Source organism: Lissotriton vulgaris, chromosome 12 (assembly GCF_964263255.1).
Source record: "Lissotriton vulgaris chromosome 12, aLisVul1.2, whole genome shotgun sequence".
Classification (NCBI taxonomy): Eukaryota; Metazoa; Chordata; class Amphibia; order Caudata; family Salamandridae; genus Lissotriton; species Lissotriton vulgaris.
In genome coordinates this window covers 50,408,981-50,429,851 of record NC_141700.1, presented here as the reverse complement: position 1 = coordinate 50,429,851, position 20,871 = coordinate 50,408,981, and the positions used below count along the sequence as shown (strand labels likewise).

Here is a 20,871-nt window from a genome sequence, read left to right as displayed (position 1 = left end):
AGACACGTTTAGGCCTCATTCTCTTTCTATATTTCTACAAATAGTGGAACACAGACGCTCTGAACAACTTGCTCCTCCACATCCCTTTTCATGTCCATACTTACTGTCGTCTGTGACAAGATGGAGAGGAACAAGAAAATGCACAAGAATAGGTGCTGAGATAACCAGGGATGCAGGAGTACATGAGCAGCAAGTACTAATTTACCAAAGCAGGGAGGGAATTCATGGGCAGTGCTCCTCCATTATCATAACTGCCTTGGCGTAAAATAAGTTCATACTTTGTTATGATTGCTATATATGTGTAATGGGCCAGCATAACCTTCTCTTTTACATCAGATAAAAATTCTGTGATTCTCCCTTTAGCGATCCTAAAAATATGAGCATTTTAGTTACCTAAGAAAATCTGGTGCTCGCACAATCATGTGTTGGAAGTCTTCTAGGGAGAGTTTGCCATCGTTGTCCACATCGGCTTCATCGATTACTTTTTCACAAACAAGACACACCTCTTCCGGGGTTAACTCGTTTCGGGTCAGTTTGTTGAGGGTTTTCTCCAAGTCGGATTTACAGATAAAATCATCATTGTTAAAATCTAACAAAGTAAGCATTATTTAGTTTAGTTAACATCTCAATGATTTAATACGTTTTAATAGGTTTTACACATGATATAGTAGAGTATCCTGTTCAAGTTAATCAGACGTTACACCTGTTTGAAGCACTTTCTTTATGTGTTCAATTTAAAAACTAGCACGATTCAAATGCAAACAAAATTGAAAAACAATTAAAGGTTAAGCAGGACATGAACAAAAATATTGTAGAAAGCGAAAGATGAGTGCAAGCAAGGCAGAGGAAATATGTCTTTTACAAACATGCCATTGAGATCAATACCCATTGTTGTATTCATTGAAAATAAAAGCTGAGTGGGTCATCCTGACATGAAGACGGGATCACTTTCAGTGAAAATGCTCCCCCAACCAGTGAGGCACCCAAAATAGGCAGGTGATTTGCCATTGAACCAATATAGGAAAAACCTTTGTAGTCTCAGAGGAGTGGCAAGCCATTCTCTAGGGTGTAAATGCCCCTGGAGTTCACAGAGTGTATTATACATATATAGGGCCCAATTTACTAAAATAGTTTAAAATCTACACCCAGGAATATCCAGGTTTGGTGCAAATTTACAGATTTGTTTCGGGATGTTAAAGAAATTCCAGAAGTACTTGTAAGAAGCTATGACAAAAGCGGCTGACCAGTAATACATTCACATGCATAAGCAGTTACACATGTGAGTGGTGCATGGTGTATAAGTATGCCGCTGCAAATGCTAATATAAATGCTATAAAAAAAATCCCCCAACTGCAAAATATTTACAGGAGGTAATCCCTCATCATTCTCATGATGGATAAGAATGTTCTCCTGTCTTTGTGGTGAGTAAATCTTTAACTATGGCCATATTGGGAATACGTCTTTAAAACGTTTGCGCATACTGACAATCTCACAGGCTTTTGGCTGTTGACAAAATTTCCATGACGTTTGCGCCTCGGAATTCCCACTTCTTCTGAGCAGATTTAACACACTGTTGTAATTTTAAAGGTGAGTACATAGATTTTGGAGGCTAAATACGCATTTTGTGAATTGTAAAAGTGAATTTGCGCTCATAAACAAAGCCGCTTGCACAACAAATGTTGAATTTAGGTGCCCAAATGGCTTTGTGCATTGGACCAAAAATTGTGAAATATGAACCTATCCACACAGGTCATCTGAGAACAGATTCTGTAACAAAAATTGATGTGGATTATCATTCTGTAACAAGTTTTCATCTACTGTACAACCTTAATTTTTGGTTGGGCCATGTCTATGGGCAAAGTCTTGATACTTAGCTAACAAGAGTGTCACCTGCTTACTCACCATAAATCTTAAAGGCATAGTACGCTTTCAGATCCCTTGGCGCCATTTCACTCAGCACAGAAAACATATCCAAAAAGTCATCCAATGTCATATTGCCATCTCCGTCTTCGGAAAAGACCTCCGCTATCCTCTGGCGGAAGGGGTTGTCCTACAAAGTCAATCGAAAACAAGACCTATTTTTGGCAAATCATCATCTCGAGCAAGAATCCAAGTGATATGTAAGGTATGTCTTTTTGCACACTTATGTGTTAATTTCAGCAGTATCAGTCTGTCTAATATATTGTTTGTGCATGTTGTGCTTCTTGTTAATATGAAATGTGCTTGAATGCCTCAAGGAAAATGAAAATATATGTGGTGTTAAGATAATAAATTCTTTGGCATACAGCACTTGGCTTTCATGCCTTAAACATAGTACATTCTTTGAAAATAAATCACATTTTTACTTTAGTAAAAACTTTATCCAACTACATTAGATTAAAACCCCTTACCTTATGCAAACCTATTGATGCTATTAGACAACCAAAAAAAAGGACTAATACAATGCCTAATGCAATGCAAAATTACATTTCTTAAAGTGTTAAAATATTATTTAAAGTTTATTACAATTCTCTAGCACTTAAGGGTATTGCTGAAAGATGGTTCACCTGACTTCATATAGGGAACAGGTCTATGCCAAGATTTTTGTGCATCGATGTATCAAATATTACCTTCAAGGAGGCAGTCTTTCAGCCAACACTAACAGCACACCTACAGCATAGGCAGCAGCTGTGCAAGCTTCCCTCTCACGATTTAAAGGTATTGCAGCGGTGCAAACTTCCCTCTCATGCTTCAAAGGTATTGGCAGCAGTGCAAGCTTCCCTCTCACGATTTAAAGGTATTGCAGCGGTGCAAACTTCCCTCTCATGCATCAGAGGTATTGGCAGCAGTGTAAGCTTCCCTCTTACGCTTCAAAGGTATCAGCAGCAGTGCAAGCTTCCCTCTCATGCTTCAAATGTATCGGCAGCAGTGTAAGCTTCCCTCTTACGGTTCAAAGGTATTGGCAGCAGTGCAAGCTTCCCTCTCACGCTTTAAAGGTATCGGCAGCGGTGCAAGCTTCCCTCTCACGCTTCAAAGGTATCGGCAGCGGTGTAAGCTTCCCTCTTACGCTTCAAAAGTATCAGCCGCAGTGCAAGCTTTCCTCTCGCGCTTTAAAGGTATCGGCAGCGGTGCAAGCTTCCCTCTCACGCTTCAAAGGTATCGGCAGCGGTGTAAGCTTCCCTCTTACGCTTCAAAAGTATCAGCAGCAGTGCAAGCTTTCCTCTCGCGCTTTAAAGGTATCGGCAGCGGTGCAAGCTTCCCTCTCACGCTTCAAAGGTATCGGCAGTGGTGCAAGCTACCCTCTTACGTTTCAAAGGTATCAGCAGAGGTGCAAGCTTCCCTCTCATACTTCAAAGGTATCGGCAGCAGTGCAATCTTCCCTCGCATGCGCACAGAGCAGGTACAGCTTGGCCAACAGCGAAGCACGTTACCTCATACACACACCGCAGATGGAGTAACCTTTCCTCACACATTAAAGATCAGTACATGTATACACAGAAGAGGAATAAATATTCCAGTGTGTCTTGCTTTGACAGTTGTGTGTCATGGGTGTATCTGGTTTGATTCCAAGTCTACGCTGGCAGAGGCAAAAGGGTTACCCAGATCTGGGCACTGTCGCAAAACTGTTTCGCCGTGAACAGGTTTATTAAATATGCACAAAAGGGAATTATGGAAGAATGTTAATCTCTAGCTCGCCTAGTTGCAGTCACTGGGTGGTTCCTCTTAGCTGCCAGCAAAGGCGCTCCCATATGACGTCACGATCGTGATTAACCTCTGACTGTATTTGCTTTGTTTTGTTTCTTTGCTAGGGCGTTCTTCCCACCCTTTTTCCCAGTAAAACATCAAATAGTTAGTCAAGTAAATGCGTCGAAGCCAAACATGGAGCGGGGTCGAGTTTTACCACAAATAGAATTGAAACTCAGACAAACACGCGGCTGAAAAGTGATAAAATGATTTGCATTGCTGTTTCCAGCAGAACACTTTGTGAGATAAAAAAAACATGACAGCCCAAAAGTGATGCATTAGAAGCAAGCGACAATGTGATTCGAATTTAAAAAGTGAAAATGAATAGAGTTTAAGGATTTTTTTTAAATGGTGGTAGAAGTGAACCCGAATGGCCCTAGCCGGGTTATTTAGCCCAGCATCCCCCCCCCCCCCCCGCCCCCCCCCCCTTCGGTTGCCACGAGACACTTCGCTCCGTGATTGACGCTGCACAAATAATCTCGCTCGCCCAGGTGCTGTAAACAAGCGCCTTTGATACCTCTTGAGCCCTTTAAGAGGGAGGCCTGGACAGCCCTCACTAAGCAGGGGCGTGGCTACCATTGGTGCAACAGGTGCAGTGTCACCGGGGCCCATTGAACCCTTATAATTTATATTTTACTACCCTAACAGCTGTCCAAGGGGCCATTTTCCTTGCTTGCTCCAGGGACAATGGCATCCTTCCTATGCTGCTGTGTGCAGTGCTTTAAATGGACCGGTACTAAGTGCCTGCGCTTCTTTCATTTGAAAGGGAGAAGAGTACCTGCACTCCTCAGGAGCACACAGGTACTCTCGATGGTGAGTACCTGCAATTCTTTCATTTGAAGGGGGGGAGTACCTGCACTTCTTGAATGATGTGAAAGTGAGAGTACCTGCACTTCTTTCATTTGAAGGGGAGAGTACCTGCACTTCTCAGGAGCACACAGGTACTCTCGATGGGAAGTACCTGCACTTCTTTCATTTGAAGGGGGGGGAGTACCTGCAATTCTCAGGAGCACACAGGTACTCTCGATGGCGAGTACATGCACTTCTTTCATTTGAAGGGGGGAGTACCTGCACTTCTCAGGAGCACACAGGTACTCTCGATGGCGAGTACCTGCGCTTCTTTCATTTGAAGGGGGAGTACCTGCAATTCTCAGGAGCACACAGGTACTCTCGATGGTGAGTACCTGCGCTTCTTTCATTTGAAGGGGAGGGTACCTGCACTTCTCAGGAGCACACAGGTACTCTCGATGGCGAGTACCTGCACTTCTTTCATTTGAAGGGGAGAGTACCTGCAATTCTCAGGAGCACACAGGTACTCTCGATGGTGAGTACCTGCGCTTCTTTCATTTGAAGGGGAGAGTACCTGCACTTCTCAGGAGCACACAGGTACTCTCGATGGTGAGTACCTGCACTTCTTTTATATGAAGGGGAGAGTACCTGCACTTCTCAGGAGCACACAGGTTCTCTCGATGGCGAGTACCTGCACTTCTTTCATTTGAAGGGGAGAGTACCTGCACTTCGCAGGAGCACACAGGTACTCTCGATGGCGAGTACCTGCACTACTTTCATTTGAAGGGGAGAGTACCTGCACTTCTCAGGAGCTCACAGGTACTCTCGAAGGCGAGTACCCGCTCTTCTTTCATTTGAAGGGGAGAGTACCTGCACTTCTCAGGAGCACACAGGTACTCTCGATGGTGAGTACCTGCGCTTCTTTCATTTGAAGGGGAGAGTACCTGCACTTCTCAGGAGCACACAGGTACTCTCGATGGCGAGTACCTTCACTTCTTTCATTTGAAGGGGAGAGTACCTGCACTTCTCAGGAGCACACAGGTACTCTCGATTGTGAGTACCTGCACTTCTTTCATTTGTAGAAGAGTACCTGCACTTTTCAGGAGCACACAGGTACTCTCGATGGTGAGTACCTGCGCTTCTTTCATTTGAGGGGGAGAGTACCTGCAATTCTCAGGAGCACATAGGTACTCTCGATGGTGAGTACCTGCGCTTCTTTCATTTGAAGGGGAGAGTACCTGCAATTCTCAGGAGCACACAGGTACTCTCGATGGCGAGTACCTGCGCTTCTATAGTTCCATTGAAAGCACTGACTGTGTTTAAGACCATACACTAGATTACCAGTGGCCCCTTGTTAGACGGGGACCTGGAGGGTCGGCCGAGGACAGGGGGAGAGGCCTCCGGTGAGGGCCGTCTCCAGCGATCGTACAGACAAGTAACTTCCCCCCCACAGATGGACACCACACAAGGATGAGGTCAACACTCTTTATATACGATTCTTAAGGCAGAGGTATCAACGGTACAGTGAGGTCGGACACGAGGGTCCTCTCAATTCTAGTCTCTGAGGGGGAAAGGGTAGCGGGACAGTCTTGGTACCGGTCTGGTACGGGTGGCAAGATGGGTAGCTCACAATCCTCGAGCTCGGAATTCTGGAAGGTCGGGCCGCGGCAGCGCCAGCCGGCTAGGATGACAAGTCTCACTTGAGAAGGGCCGCGGCAGCGCCAGCAGGCAGGAACAATGGTGCACAAGGATGGGCCGCGGCAGCGCCAGCAGGTCCCGACGATGGTTCACAAGGATGGGCGGCGGCAGCGCCAGCAGGTCCCGACGAAGGTTCACAAGGATGGGCCGCGGCAGCGCCAGCAGGTCCCGACGAAGGTGTAGGTTGCAGAGGGCCGCGGCAGCGCCAGCAGGCAGGAGCGATGGTTCACAAGGATGGGCCGCGGCAGCGCCAGCAGGTCCCGACGAAGGCGTAGGTTGCAGAGGGCCGCGGCAGCGCCAGCAGGCAGGATCGATGATTCACAAGGCAGGGCTGCGGCAGCGCCAGCAGTCCGTCAAGGATGAGTTCTTCAAGGTGTCTCTCGACTCCAGGATACAACTGCCTTCCTGTTCTGGATCTGCCCCAGTTATAGGTCTGGCCTCCTTTGATGTCCGGGCCCTCGCGCTGGGAGGTCGGGAGGTCCGGGATGAGGGAGTCCAGACACCCAGCAGGGGGGTGGAGCCAGCGCCCGGGGAGGCTGGGGGCGATCGGCACCTGGCGGGGGAGAGCCATCGACACTCCTTTCTCCCATTGACCTGCCAAGTGGTCTCTTCACCTCCTGGGTGGATGGTGGTGCCTCGATGTCGGGGCCTGGCCAGGCCCAGGGTTGGGGTCGAGCTGAGGCCACGCGGCCTCGTGGTGCAGTGTCCAAGATGGCGGCGGAGCCGGGGCAGTGCCGCTGAAGGTGGCCCGGCCCGGCCGATGTCGTGGTGTTCGGGAGCAGGCGTCCCGTTGGGGACAGGTTGTAGGTTGCTTCTGCGGGTTGTCAGGGTGGTTCTTCTGGTGATACTGGGAGAGCCGGTGTTCGGGTCTTCCTATGCGGGGAGGCAGCGGCCCGCGCACGAGGCCTGTCCAACACCCCTTAAATTGTGATCCCTGAACACACAAACACACACCTGTTTGAGCATGCAACTCGACTTCAAGGGGTGCGATGCTTATCGCACCGGTAATTGCCAGGTGCAAAAAAAATTGCACCCTTTCTTAAATTTCGGCAGGCTGACCCTGCTGGAATTTAAACAAGCATTTACAATGCAATAGTCTCGATTTGCCAGGAATCACACAGTGAAAGAAACCCTTTTCAATCCGCAATGTTAATACGAAATATACACAAAATAAATGCAATTCATTCTAAATTCAACAATGACATTAGGCGTAGGTTCATTTTTATAGGCAAGAGAAGATTAAATCATTTGCCCAAAATCACAGGACGTAAAACTGACGCCGAGACTCGAACCTGGCTTCTCAGATCTCAAGTCTGCAACTCTAGCACTAAGGTCACATGCCCACATCATGGGTTCAAGGGGGGGTGGCAGGTAAAAGCCAGATGAAAGCTCGGCTTGTTATGGGCTCGAGGTTCCAAGAGGATCACGAGCCGAGCCAGGCTCAGGCTGGAGCCTGGCTAGAGCTTTCAGTGGCTTGTCCACCCCTATACCACACCCTATGCGGTGCCGAGGATCTGCAGACAGCTCTGCCAATGCACCTCAATGTTCAGCAGCAACGACATTTTCTATTCCTGTACTGATGCCCACATGTAGCTCAGATAATTAATGGTGAGTAGCGCTGATTCCTGCCACACATTCACCGATGCCCACATGTGGCTCTGCTGATGCACCTCAATGCACCCACTCCTGCCTCACATTCACCGATGCCCACATGTGGCTCTGCTGATGCACCTCGATGCACACACTCCTGCCTCACATTTACAGATGCCCACAACTGGCTCAGATGACGCACCTCAATGCACACACTCCTGCCACACATTTACAGATGCCCACATCTGGCTCAGATGACGCACCTCAATGCACACACTCCTGCCACACATTTACAGATGCCCACAACTGGCTCAGATGACGCACCTCGATGCACACACTCCTGCCTCACATTTACAGATGCCCACAACTGGCTCAGATGACGCACCTCAATGCACACACTCCTGCCACACATTTACAGATGCCCACATCTGGCTCAGATGACGCACCTCAATGCACACACTCCTGCCACACATTTACAGATGCCCACAACTGGCTCAGATGACGCACCTCGATGCACACACTCCTGCCACACATTTACAGATGCCCACATCTGGCTCAGATGATGCACCTCAATGCACACACTCCTGCCACACATTTACAGATGCCCACAACTGGCTCAGATGACGCACCTCGATGCACACACTCCTGCCACACATTTACAGATGCCCACATCTGGCTCAGATGACGCACCTCGATGCACACACTCCTGCCACACATTTACAGATGCCCACATCTGGCTCAGATGACGCACCTCGATGCACACACTCCTGCCACACATTTACAGATGCCCACATCTGGCTCAGATGACGCACCTCAATGCACACACTCCTGCCACACATTTACAGATGCCCACATCTGGCTCAGATGACGAACCTCAAGGCACACACTCTTGCCACACATTTACAGATGCTCACATCTGGCTCAGATAATGCACCTCAATGATTAGTAGCAAAAACTCATGTCACACATTTACAGGTACCTTCAGGTGGCTCGGCTGATGCACCTCAATGCACCCACTCCTGCCACACATTTACAGGTGCCGCATGTGGCTCGGCTGATGCAACTCAGTGCACATAATCAGCCACACATTTACAGATGGCCACATCTGGCTTAGATGATGCACCTCAATGCTGAGCAGCAACAACTCCTGCCACACATTTACAGGTGCCTTCAGGTGGCTCCTCTGATGCCCCTCAATCAACCCACTCCTGCCACACATTTACAGGTGCCGCATGTAGATAAGCTGATGCAACTCAATGCACACACTCCTGCCACACATTTGCAGGTGCCAGCAGGTGGCTCGGCTGATACACCTCAATACACACACTCTTGCCACACATTTACAGGTGTCCGCGGGTGGCTACTCTGCTGTACCTCAATGCAGAGCAGCACCCACTCCTGTTACAGCAGTGTTTGTGAACATAGCTTTGCCAAAGTTCCCCCAATGCTGAGCTGGAACAATTGCCGTGTACCGGAGAGGGTGTCTGCAAAGAGCTCTGCCCATGTACCTCATCGTGTAACAAGCCCTCCTGCCCCTGTACTGATGCTCACTCACAGCGCTGCCAGGTACCTCAACAGTGGCCACGGTATCCCCTCTTCCAATACTGCCTCTTGCCCACAGCCCTGCCAGGGCACCGCAGGGCTCACAGGCAACAAGGTTGGCATCAACATGTGGGTACCGGGACCCAGACAGCTCTGTCCTGATCGCCAGCACTTGAATCTTTTTTCAGTAGCCGCACATATTAAACAGTCTACACAAATTACTTTCATGAATGCTTGCAAAGCGCTCCGAAGCTATTAAGTCGGAGCTGTTAAAAATGAATCTAAAAAATAGGAAATTGTCCCAGAATAGCAGCACCCATATATCAGACATCCCCCCATCCCGTGACATTCGACCCAAACTACTGACAACAAAAGAATAAACTTACTAATCACAAGAACCAACCTTCTTGGGCCCCGGAGTATCGTGCAAATTGCCATACAGAGCTTTAAAGTGTCACGAGGGGTAGTAAGCGCTATATAAATGCAAATACAATAACAGAACATACTGTAACATACTGCACAAAACTCATTGGATGGCTCGCAATTAAATCGAGGTGTAGTGGACGGTAAATCCGCGTAACTCACGAAAAACTCCGCAGGGACTCTAATAACGGGACCGGTTATTGGCAAAAAAACAGGCTGTTGTCAAAATGCCGCCTGTAATCGTGTGCAATAATAAACTTACAGCACTTCTTGCCCTGTTCTTTACGCCTCTGCCAATATTGTTGGGTTTCATACGCAGGTAAGCTCCTAAAACTACAACTCCCGACGGGCGCTCTGCTGGGAGATCTGCACTGCGCATGCCTTGAGCTACTGCTGTCTCGGCAGGGGCAGAGTGCACCCTTCGACGAGTAAAGATGTTGCGGTGCAGGATAGCAGCGGCCCCGGGCGCTCTCAGTCGGGTCTTCGGGGGGAAGCCGACAGTGCACTTCACAACCTTTGAGTGTGCGTGGAGACCCTACAGCTCGGGACAGGTGAGACCTTTCTGTGTCAAAGGTTAGGAGGAGTAGTGACAGGAGTCCTGAGGCAAGTTATGCAACGAGGTCGGGAAAGTAGGACAAGGCAGATGAGACTCGGGGTCCCTGTGCCCCACATCCCTCTTGTCTTGACCACAGGACGTGACATCCAGATGCCTCGCGGGGGTCACCTTGGGGTCCGTAAAGTGCAGTTCGCCCCGGTCTCACTTGCAATGAGCCCGGCCAATGAATGCACTTCATTTTTCTCGGTAGGCGGCACCAGCTGGAGGAGAGCAGAGGAAGCGACAGCTGTTCGTATCAGCTGAGGAAACTGCGACGAGAGAGGAGCGGCCCCCACGACCACGTTTCTTCGAGGCAGAAATACCTCGGAGAAACGCAGCCTCATTTTTGCATTCGGGGGCGTGGTTTTCGTTCTCTACTCTTCCCATTGGCTGGAAGATAAAATTCCAGCCAATGGGAAGAGGAGAGAAAGAAAACAAGAAAGAAGCTTAAAAAAACAACCCCAATCGGGAAAAGACGGGGCTTAAAGGGAGTGACGCCCCTCTCCTCCAATGGCTGGCCAGCATTTACGAGGCCAGCCAATGGAGAAGAGGGGCGGGTTCAAGCCACCTAACTAATAAACATTAAATCTGCAGACCGAACTGCGCAAGCGCAGCCCACGGTAATCGACCTAAAAATGGGAAACGATCATGAATTTACCAGGATATGCGCATTTGAGTGCAATGCAGGGCGTATCTTTGAGGTGGGGGGGTTGGAGTGTTACACCCCTCTAATAAATGAATTTTTTTTCAGTCTTTCAGTCGGGTATGGTGAGGTGTTTGTCGGATTTTGCCGCAACTTTTTACATACACACAAACACACAGTCTCTCTCCATCTCTCGGTTTTGAAAGTCTTCAAAAATGTTGGTCATTTTACAAAATAGTGTGATTTCTCTCAGAACCTCTACCAATTCGCATTCCTCTCCCTTTTCACTTCCCCTTAAGCTTCTCTTATGTGTCCTCATTGTGATATAATGTATTTTAACATTATTTATTGGTAAATCTGACGCCCGCCCTACCCAATCTTACTGACCAAGCCACGACCCTGCTACCATAAACACCAACATTTGTACGATAGCCCCCAAGAATTCCTGATAGGTGATAATTATTGCATCTGATAAATTCTGAACACCTTGATGGTGGACTTCTATCAAATGCAATCATATCTGATTGGGTTTACCTGTAATGTGGCACGTGGTGTAAATACTACACAAAAACATTTTCAAATTTAAAACAGGTGCAAATAAAAACCCCAGTGATGCTCAAATGTGTGTGTGTTCCTAGGCTTATTTGCACTCGCAGTTTGCACAGGTATAAATCAGTGTTTGACTCACCACATCCTGTAACCCTCGCACACCAGCATTGAGAGCATTTGATGCTCCAGTCACTGACTTGCCTAGGAGGTCTGAATTTGAGGCCATTTCTCTTTCTCTTGTTTCTAACGGTACTTTGTAATAAATGGTACACTCTAAAAATATACAGATGTACTAGTCGTTTCTGTGGTCGCAAACCCTGCGATTTGCAAAATCCCAGGGGTTTACACCTGAAAAATCTAGTTTTCATATGTACTGCCCCCATTTTTTGATTTTAAAATTGTTCCAAATGATAAAATGGAGTTTCCGACCCAAACCGAATAGCATTTTGTAAGGAGCCAGTAAGGGCATATCTGCCAGATTGTGAGGGGGTGTGGTATGTCAAAGGTTTTTGACCATAAATTCGGGTTGCAAACCTTTGATCAGTTACCAATTCTCAAGTTCTTGTGGAACTTATTTTTGTTCCTGTTTTAAAAAAATACTTTTCCGATTTGGAATGCAATCACAGGGGCGTTAGGATATCTGGCCCTATGTGCTTAATTTCTGCCAGTGTTTGCAGGTGATGGGCACCAGGACACATTTTTGGCACCAGGGCCTATTTTTCTGCGTCAGACATAGAACCAGAGCAGAGACAGTAACCAAAACAAGCATTTACAATGCAATGGTTTTGCCTTTGTTAAAGTTAGAGCCATTGGCATTGCTCTTGACATTATTTTTATTTATGTTTTTTTTAACATAAATAAATGGCATTGCCATTTACAATGCCACTAGCTTTATCTCTCGCAAATGACACACACAAACACCCACAGAGAGCCCCCCCAAACACACAGAGCCCCCCACACACACAGCCACACAGAGCCCCCCACACACACAGCCACACAGAGCCCCCCACACACACAGCCCCCCAATTATAAGGTACTTAAAATGAGTAATTTTGTCAAAATGACACGTCATGTGTAAGATTATAATGTGTTATTACGCATGCACCATGTGTGCGCCTGGTATTGTTTGACATTAAGATGTGATACAAAGTGACGCTCGGTTAGTACGTCTTACTTTGTTTTAAGTCCATGGGATTTTTGCTGTCCTCCCCGATGCCCCTTCATTGCATTTTGCACTCTTTGAGAAAGAGAGAGAAAGAAAGAGGCCCAGAGAGAGAGAGATAGAGGTCCACCGAGAGCGAGAGAGAGAGAGAGAGACCCACCGAGAGAGAGAGAGAGAGAGAGAGAGAGAGAGAGAGAGACCCACCGAGAGAAAGAGAGAGAGGGAGAGAGAGAGAGAGAGAGAGAGAGAGACCCACCGAGAGAGAGAGAGAGAGAGAGACCCACAGAGAGAGAGAGAGAGAGACCCAGAGAGAGAGAGAGAGAGAGAGAGAGAGAGAGAGACCCACCGAGAGAGAGAGAGAGAGACCCACCGAGAGAGAGAGAGAGAGAGAGAGAGAGCCACCGAGAGAGAGAGACCCACCGAAAGAGAGAGAGAGACCCACAGAGAGAGAGAGAGAGAGACCCACAGAGAGAGAGAGAGAGAGAGAGAGACCCACAGAGAGAGAGAGAGAGGCCCACCGAGAGAGAGAGAGAGGGAGAGAGAGAGAGACCCAGCGAGAGAGAGAGAGAGAGAGAGAGAGAGAGAGAGAGACACCCACCGAGAGAGAGAGAGAGATAGACCCACCGAGAGAGAGAGAGAGAGAGGGAGAGAGAGAGGGAGAGAGAGAGAGAGAGAGACCCACCGAGAGAGAGAAAGAGAGAGAGAGAGAGAGAGAGAGAGAGAGACCCACCGAGAGAGAGAGAGAGAGAGAGAGAGAGAGACCCACCGAGAGAGAGAGAGAGAGAGAGGCCCACTGAGAGAGAGAGAGGCCCACCAAGAGAGAGAAAGGGAGAGAGAGAGGCCCACCGAGAGAGATAGAAAGAGAGAGGCCCACCGAGAGAGGAAGGGAGTGAGTGAGTCAGATCACACGAAAGAGGCCCCAGTATAGCACACACTAGAGTGCACATTACAGGGCACAGAAGAGAGTTGGACTGCACACTCTGGAGCGGCGCAGACGGGGAGCGACGGGAAACAAGGCTTGCAAAACCGCAGGAAGGAGCCCACAACATGAGAGAGTGACGGGGAATAAAAGAAGAAATCTGGAACAACAGAACGAGTTTAGAACAAGGGACTAGTGCAGAAGTGACATCAGCAGTGTGTGCGCAACCCGCAGGGAGCGTCCGCCGAGGGCCCGGCCACACTCGAGGCATGGCGGCGCAGCTACACAGCGGCCCAGTGTGTGCGTGTGTGTGTGTTTGTGGCTTACAGCACACCCATAGCAAGGCTGTCCTCTTTCTCTAAAAAAAGAAGTGCATAAAAGAAAAAAAGAAGGAGCAGGCCTTCTTACTCCATGCATTCAGGGTTTGGAATGACATCCCAGCAGACCTGCCCCAACCCAGCTCCAATTTAGGAAGATGCTGAAGACCCACCTCTTTAAAAAACACATCAAGATGTAGTACTATCCACTTTGACCCTAGGAAAATAGCTATCCCTCAATTCACCTATTGAGTTTATCATTTTCTTAGGCTCTGCAAGGCATTCTGCTGCCTTTTGGTTAGGTTTGCTTGTTCTAAAATCAATCTCTCGCTCTCTCTCTCTCTCTCTCTATATATATATATATATATATATATATATATATATATATATATATATATATATATATAATGATTTTTGCATATTTGACATGTAAAAGAGTCTCTTGTGCACTACAATGGAAGCACTCCTAATGAGATAGAATTATGCACCCAACAGCCTACAGAACGAGGTGAGAGATAATTTCTCCTCATAAGCCCATTTGCTGTGTAGGTATATTAATCGCGCTGTCCAGCAAGACCGATAAAAAAAACATGTTGAAGAATCCCTATATGCCAAGCCTCACTGGAGTATACCACCAAATGTTTTGCCTCATTTCAGACTCTTCTCACATTACTGCTCCGAGTCTGCCCAGCATTTTTAAACTAATCCCGTTACTTTCTGCCCGTACACTCCCAGCCTAAATGCAGTTTGGGTCATTTACCAATTTCTATGTTGATACTTGCATGTCTTTTTGGCACTTTGGACCCAAAGGAGCATGATCTTGTGAATATGTGGGGTTTATTTGCAGTGATCTGAGTGGGGATGTGGGATCTTCTCTACTGTATTGATACCACTAGGAGGTTTAAATCCCTCTCTCGCCTCCAGTCTCCCTCTCAGACCTCTGTGATCTCTCTTCTACTGTACAGCGGCAGTTGCAGTCTTTACGCGTGTCATATCACCCCCTTCTAACATGGAGCTGCTGTGGACGTACGTACTTCCCTCTCCCTCGGTATTCGTGCAGCTCAGGTATGCCTCCCCCCTCTGAATGAGGAAGCCTCGTAGGGGTCTCTGTGTACCACTTCCGGGGCAGAGCTTGTCGTATATTGGCACTTCTGCTTAGGGACCCTTTGCTTCCGGGGACGTGGCCCCAGCGTTGTACACGCACCTAAAATGAGGTGTTTCCAGAAATGAGCGCAGTACTCTCTACACGAGGCCAAAAAAAAACATTTATGGTGAAACTTCGAGAATGGACATCATATAGTGAAATAGGGACCCTGGCGCTGCTTCCGGAAATAATCTGGACACAAGAACCCAGAGGGGGCCTCCAGGACTCGGTATTAATGTTTCCGGTGCCCCCTCGCAAAGGATGTCTGCTGTTACAGAACAACTCGTGTCGTTAACGTTGGCTGCAGCGCTGCGATCTGTCTGCAGCGTTTGCAGTGGATGCGCTGCAGGGACCTGTATTGCTTTTAGTAAAGGCGCTGTTTGGAACGGCAGCGCTTACCGTTAAGGTAAGTAATGGAATGTGCTGGGATTGCAGTGCAGGCACCAGTGGAATGCTAGCAGTGCTTGCTAAGAAAGCACTGCTTGGACCTGTCTGCATTGCCTGGCGTGGGGGGCACTGCTGGGGTCTGCAGTGCCCGCAGCAGAGGCTTCGGATCGCCGATGCTTCCGGGGGAGGCAGTGCTGGGATCAGCAAATCCCGTTGGGATCCTGGGACAGGATGAGAACGAGTAGTCCGGGTTGGTGCGCTGGCCTTTAGCTCGAGTTGGTCAAGGTAAAGAATTACATTCTGGACTTTGCCCGAGAGCACAGAAAGTCACTACCGACTCGGTTTATGAATGACTTGGAATGGCGGGAGTCAGTGGCCGGGGTACATTCCACGCTGTGGCATCAAAAGGCTGGATGCCAGCCTCCTGCCTGGCACACGAGATGTCCGATGTTGCTTCCTTAAATAGCACTCTGTGAGAGTCGGTGGGAGGGGGCGCGGGGCTCCCCTCACTCCTGCGCCCTGCTTTGGCGCAGGCAGTCCGTGCTCGGAATCATTCCAATTACCTGCCGCTCCCGCTGGCAGCCTCCGCCCGGAGCCGGCCGGCTCTCGGGCGCTGCTACTTTTAACACCGCCGCCCGCCGGAGCCGCTAATTGCCGCCTTCCCGTTCGAGTGCCGGCAATGCCGGACCAGACACGGGGGCGTTCCCGGCGTCCCGTGACGTCGGCAAAAGCCAAAGAATGTCGGGAACGCCCCCGTGTCTGGTCCGGCATTGACGGACAGGCCCCTCGTCCAATGGCAAGGCTCCGTTTACGGAGCCAGCCAATCAAGGACGAGGGCCGAACCAAGCCACCCTACGGTTCTCAACAGGATTTCGCCTGCGCCGAAAAGATGCGCAGAGCGCATCTTCGGCGAGGCAAAACCTAAAAAAAGGGAGCTGGAATGCGAAAGATAGAAAAAGAGTGACAAAGGGAGAAAGAAGGGATGAGTTCAAATCAAGTCTAGGCAGCCTCGGTATTCATGAGATAAAGGGCCATGTGTATGAAGCTCAAATGGGTTTGCAAATGCCGAAATTTGCAGAATTTCGGCGTTTGCGTACTCATTTTTCGCTAAATGGTATGTATGTAGCAAATTTGAGTGCAAAATAAGGAATCGCAAATTTGCGATTCCTTATTTTGCGATTGCATTTAAGGAATCTCAAATTTTGCGATTCCTTAAATGCAATGTATGAAACACCCAAGTGGTGCGATTTCTCATTAAGAAATCGCAAATTACCACCAACTTGAAGTTGGTAGTAATTTGCTATTTCTTTCACAAAAGCACTTTTTTTGCATTTGTGAAGGTGCCATGTGGCTCATATACATGCCCTTAGGGCATGTATGTGCGCCATATGTGCACACACGTGAATTTCAGGGGTTCATCAGGGTGTCCTTATGACACCCTTGCACCCTTGAAATTATTCTCAATTTGCGATACTCAAATTGCGAATCGCAAATTGAGAATAACTTCACATTCATTCCTATGGGCCTCCTGGCCCATAGAAATGAATGGGAAATTATTCCTTAATTGCGATTCGCAATTTGCTAATCGCAATTAAGGAATTTTAAGAAATCGCAAAAAAAATGCAATTTTCTACATACGTACCAATTTTTAAATCTCAAATAGCGATTTCTAAAAAATCGCTATTTGAGATTCGCAAATCTGGATGTTGATACATCTGCCCCAAAGAGAGGAAATGTAGGGTGGTGGAAGAAAGAGGCATGAGTTTGAATCAAGACCAGGCAGCCTCGGTGTTCAGGAGATAAAGAGACAGGAAGTGTAGGGGGTGGAAGAAAGAGGCATGAAGTGGAATCAAGACCAGGCAGCCTCGGTATTCAGGGGATAAAGAGACAGGAAGAAAAGCATGAGATGGAACAGTCTTGTATTCTATAACCCTGGCATTCAGAAGCACCAGGTACAGAATCTTACATAAAACTTTGGGCTCAGCACTCATGTCATTATTTAAGAAGTGCCTGTAGTTGATTCATATTCCATGTCCAGAAATGGTTCCTTGGTGTGGAATCCAGTCCTGATTCCTCTTCCACAAAGGAACACATCCACACACAAAGTAGTTCCCTTCAGTACCAAGAGCTACGTGAGCAATGTGTACTTTGTGACGCTGAAAAAGAATTGTTTTTCCCAATCTTTTTGTATCTTGGTGAGAGCCTGGAAGCTCCAACAACCATATATTATAAAAAGAATGGAAAAATAAAACAAGCATTGACAGTCAAAAGGCTTGCAGCCAATGCCAGATCAAATGGCATTTTGAAAGCGTGATTATTTATTGTATGAGGGCGCTGCTGAGTGCTTCCTCTGAGGAGGAGGTGAGGTAAATTTATAGTTGCAGGTGCGAAGGACCATTTAGTTGCTAGTTTAGTGTCCAAAAATAACAACGCCATTAGATGCAAAAGCCCAGGCCAGTCTTAAGTCACCTCTTGGTATGAGGCTCTATATAGCAAGTAGTAGTATAGAACTGACGCAGGTCTGGCACCTACCTTAAACTCGGGCATGCTGCCGATCAGCTCATATGGGATCTTCACGTCTGGCTTGTTTGTATAGTCGTCTGGCACGAGCTGGGGAGCGAGGTCTCGATACCGGTGGAACAACCTGAACATTGGAAGAGAAAGATGTACACGTTAACAGGGTTAGCTTTCTTTGTGTGAGTCTGACAAAATAGACCCAGTTTAATTCTGCAGGGCCATAGGTCGGATATATAAAGCCACTGCGGCAAAAAGTTTGCTAAGTTAGAATATAACACTGAGCTTCAAAATAACAAGAGGGACCAGACAGGGGTGCCCTCTTTCTCAGCTCCTATTTAATTTATATATTGAACCCTTCGCAGAAAAGATTAGGAGGGATCCACAAATTACCCCCTTTGAGTATGGTTCTTGGTGGAAAACAATTTCTGTAGTAGGGGATCTCTGTGTATAGTCATAATCTAGTGAATAGTCCCGCCCATGTGCGTGGACCCCGGAGCAATCAAAAATAATCTCTTACAGTGTCAAAAAATGCAGAAATGCACAGCACTTAAGAGAGAATTTAAAGACATATAATGCAGCCCCCAACAGGCTACACTGTCCAGTACTTCAGCTAGAAATTCCACCAAAAAAATCCACAAAACAGCAAAGCCTGTCCAGATTTTAATTTTCTTCAGTACAAACCCCTCTGGGAGATAGAGCGGAAGACCTGGACAGACAAGCCCCATAGGCTGCCATTATGTGTCTCAGAATAGGGTACTGTGCCTTTAAGAGAACTTTCCAGAACTTCAGAGTATCCCAGAATGCCTTGCAGGTCTTTCGTTCTTTCAGTTCTTTTTTCCGGCTCCTGCAAGCATGACCCTGGAGCATTGAGCTCTCCCTGTTCAAGGGTTTTTGTTGGTGTTTTTGCACTAAAATCGTTTTTTGTGTACTTTATCTGTACCTTAAAGCTTTCTTCTTGGCTTGTGACACCCCTTGGTCGAAATAATGCCTGCATTATTTGATAAATGCCCGGAGTGCTCCAGGAAGAAGGCCAAGACAGATCCCCATGAGGTCTGTATCCTCTGCCTTCCCTCTTCCCACATCCCTGAGGAGTGTGAGATCTGCCAGGGTTTCTCTGGCAGGACCCTGAAAGACAGAAAGAAAATCAGGCTTCAGGGACTAGAAGAAAGGAGACAGAAGACGCAAGATGGGTCTGGAGGGGCTTCTTCTGCCCATGCTGAGGCCCCTGGGGGGCTCCCCGGGGGCAGGAAGCCCAGCACACGTCCCCATTCTCCGTCTGGGTCGGTGGCACCCTCCAAGACGTCGAGAGGGAAGTCCGCGGCCAGCTCCCCTTCTCCCCAGGGCTCTGGGTCGAGAAAACGTCGACCGTCGACGTCGAGGGACCTACACAGGCCGCCGTCGGACGCGGAGACGGTGTCATCGTCGCTGTCTTCGGCGTCGACGTCGAGCGATCGGCGTCGACAGGAACGGCGTCGACAGGAACGGCGTCGACAGGATCGGCGTCGACGAACGCCGCCGAGGCAATACCGTCGATCGCCTTCAAGACACAAGGCTTCATCGTCGTCGAGGGGATCCTCGTCGTCGAGCCCGCCGTCGACGCAGAAGCACTCGCCGGCGAGACGGAGGCGTGCCCCGTCGAGGCGAAGAAGATCGTCGTCAAGGTCTACGTCGAGACGCCCCAAGGCGACGGCGAGACGGTCGCCGTCGAGACGCAAGCGGTCGCCGTCAAGGCACAGGAGATCGTCGTCGAGATGGTCCGGGTCAACGTCGAGACACGCGAGTCGCTCGACGCCGAAGAGAAAGAGACGGTCGACGCCGAAGGGCCGCTCGACGTCGAGGGACCGACGGTCGACTCCTGAACACCGGTCAACGGTGCCGGATGCCCGTACTAAGCGCCCTGAGGCTGTGGGGGGCTCCCCTCAGCCCAGGAAGGATGGTGGATCACCGGGATCGGTGCACTCGGAGGTTTATACGCCAAAGAAGTCCACCTCCTCCCCCGTTGCCTAGAGGGCCGCGTCCGAGGATGGCTACACCTCCCCCGTTGCCTCCTCTGCCAGAGAAGCCTCCGCCGGTTCCACCAAGGTCGGCCTCGTTGCCTCACCTTCCGACCCCTCCCAAGAAGACTCCTAAGTCTAAAGAACCGCGTAAGCCCAAGTTGGCTACCCCGGATAGGCCGGTGGACCGGCCGAAGCCCAGGAGGTCGAAGTCGCGCTCCAGACGGAGAGAACGATCGAGGAGCAGGCGCAGGTCCTCCACTCGTTCCAGACGACGCCATAGGAGACGTAGATCTAGGACGGATACATCTTCCAGGACTCGCTCCTATTCCCCTACTCTGTCCGATTCCCCGGACACTAGGGTGTCTCCTATCGATGACATCGGTACATTCCAGGATGTTCTCCTGAGGGGGGCCGCGAAGTTGGGTATCACGGTGACGGCTCCTACACCTACGACGTCCGTGATATTCGAGACTTTGCACAAGAAGCACCTGTCTCGCCCTCTGTTGCCCTTGGTTCCGGGACTGGTTGAACCGGCACAAGAACTATTTCTTACGCCTGCGGTGGTTAGGGCCGCCCCTTCTAGGCTTTTGAAGAAATACAGGGCACCGGACTCTGACCCTGCCTTCCTGAGGATGGACCCAGTCCCCGACTCAGTGATTGTTACGGCAGCCAGAAAACAACACTCTACCTCCCCGTCCTCCACCGTGCCTCCGGACAAGGAGAGCCGCTGGATTGATTCGGCGGGAAGGAAAGCATGCGGGACTTCCTCCACCACGATGAAGGCTTCCAGCGACTCGGCATTACTGGGACGATATGACCGGGCGCTTTGGGATTCCATGGAACAGTTCGCGGACCTTGTGCCGCCCGACAGGAAGG

The 20,871-nt window shown here is 49.0% G+C and overlaps 1 protein-coding gene across 1 annotated transcript in view; it reads right to left on the bottom strand.

The window, feature by feature from the left end:
• CIB3 (calcium and integrin binding family member 3) overlaps positions 1–20,871 on the bottom strand; it is a 48,114-nt gene that overhangs the window by 1,291 nt on the left and 25,952 nt on the right. Inside the window, exons 3-5 of the mRNA XM_086946334.1 lie at positions 18,014–18,125; positions 1,903–2,050; positions 394–589 (exon numbers count right to left, since the gene is read on the bottom strand). Coding sequence (XP_086802460.1) covers positions 394–589; positions 1,903–2,050; positions 18,014–18,125 — 456 coding nt within the window. The remainder of the gene's footprint in view (positions 1–393; positions 590–1,902; positions 2,051–18,013; positions 18,126–20,871) is intronic.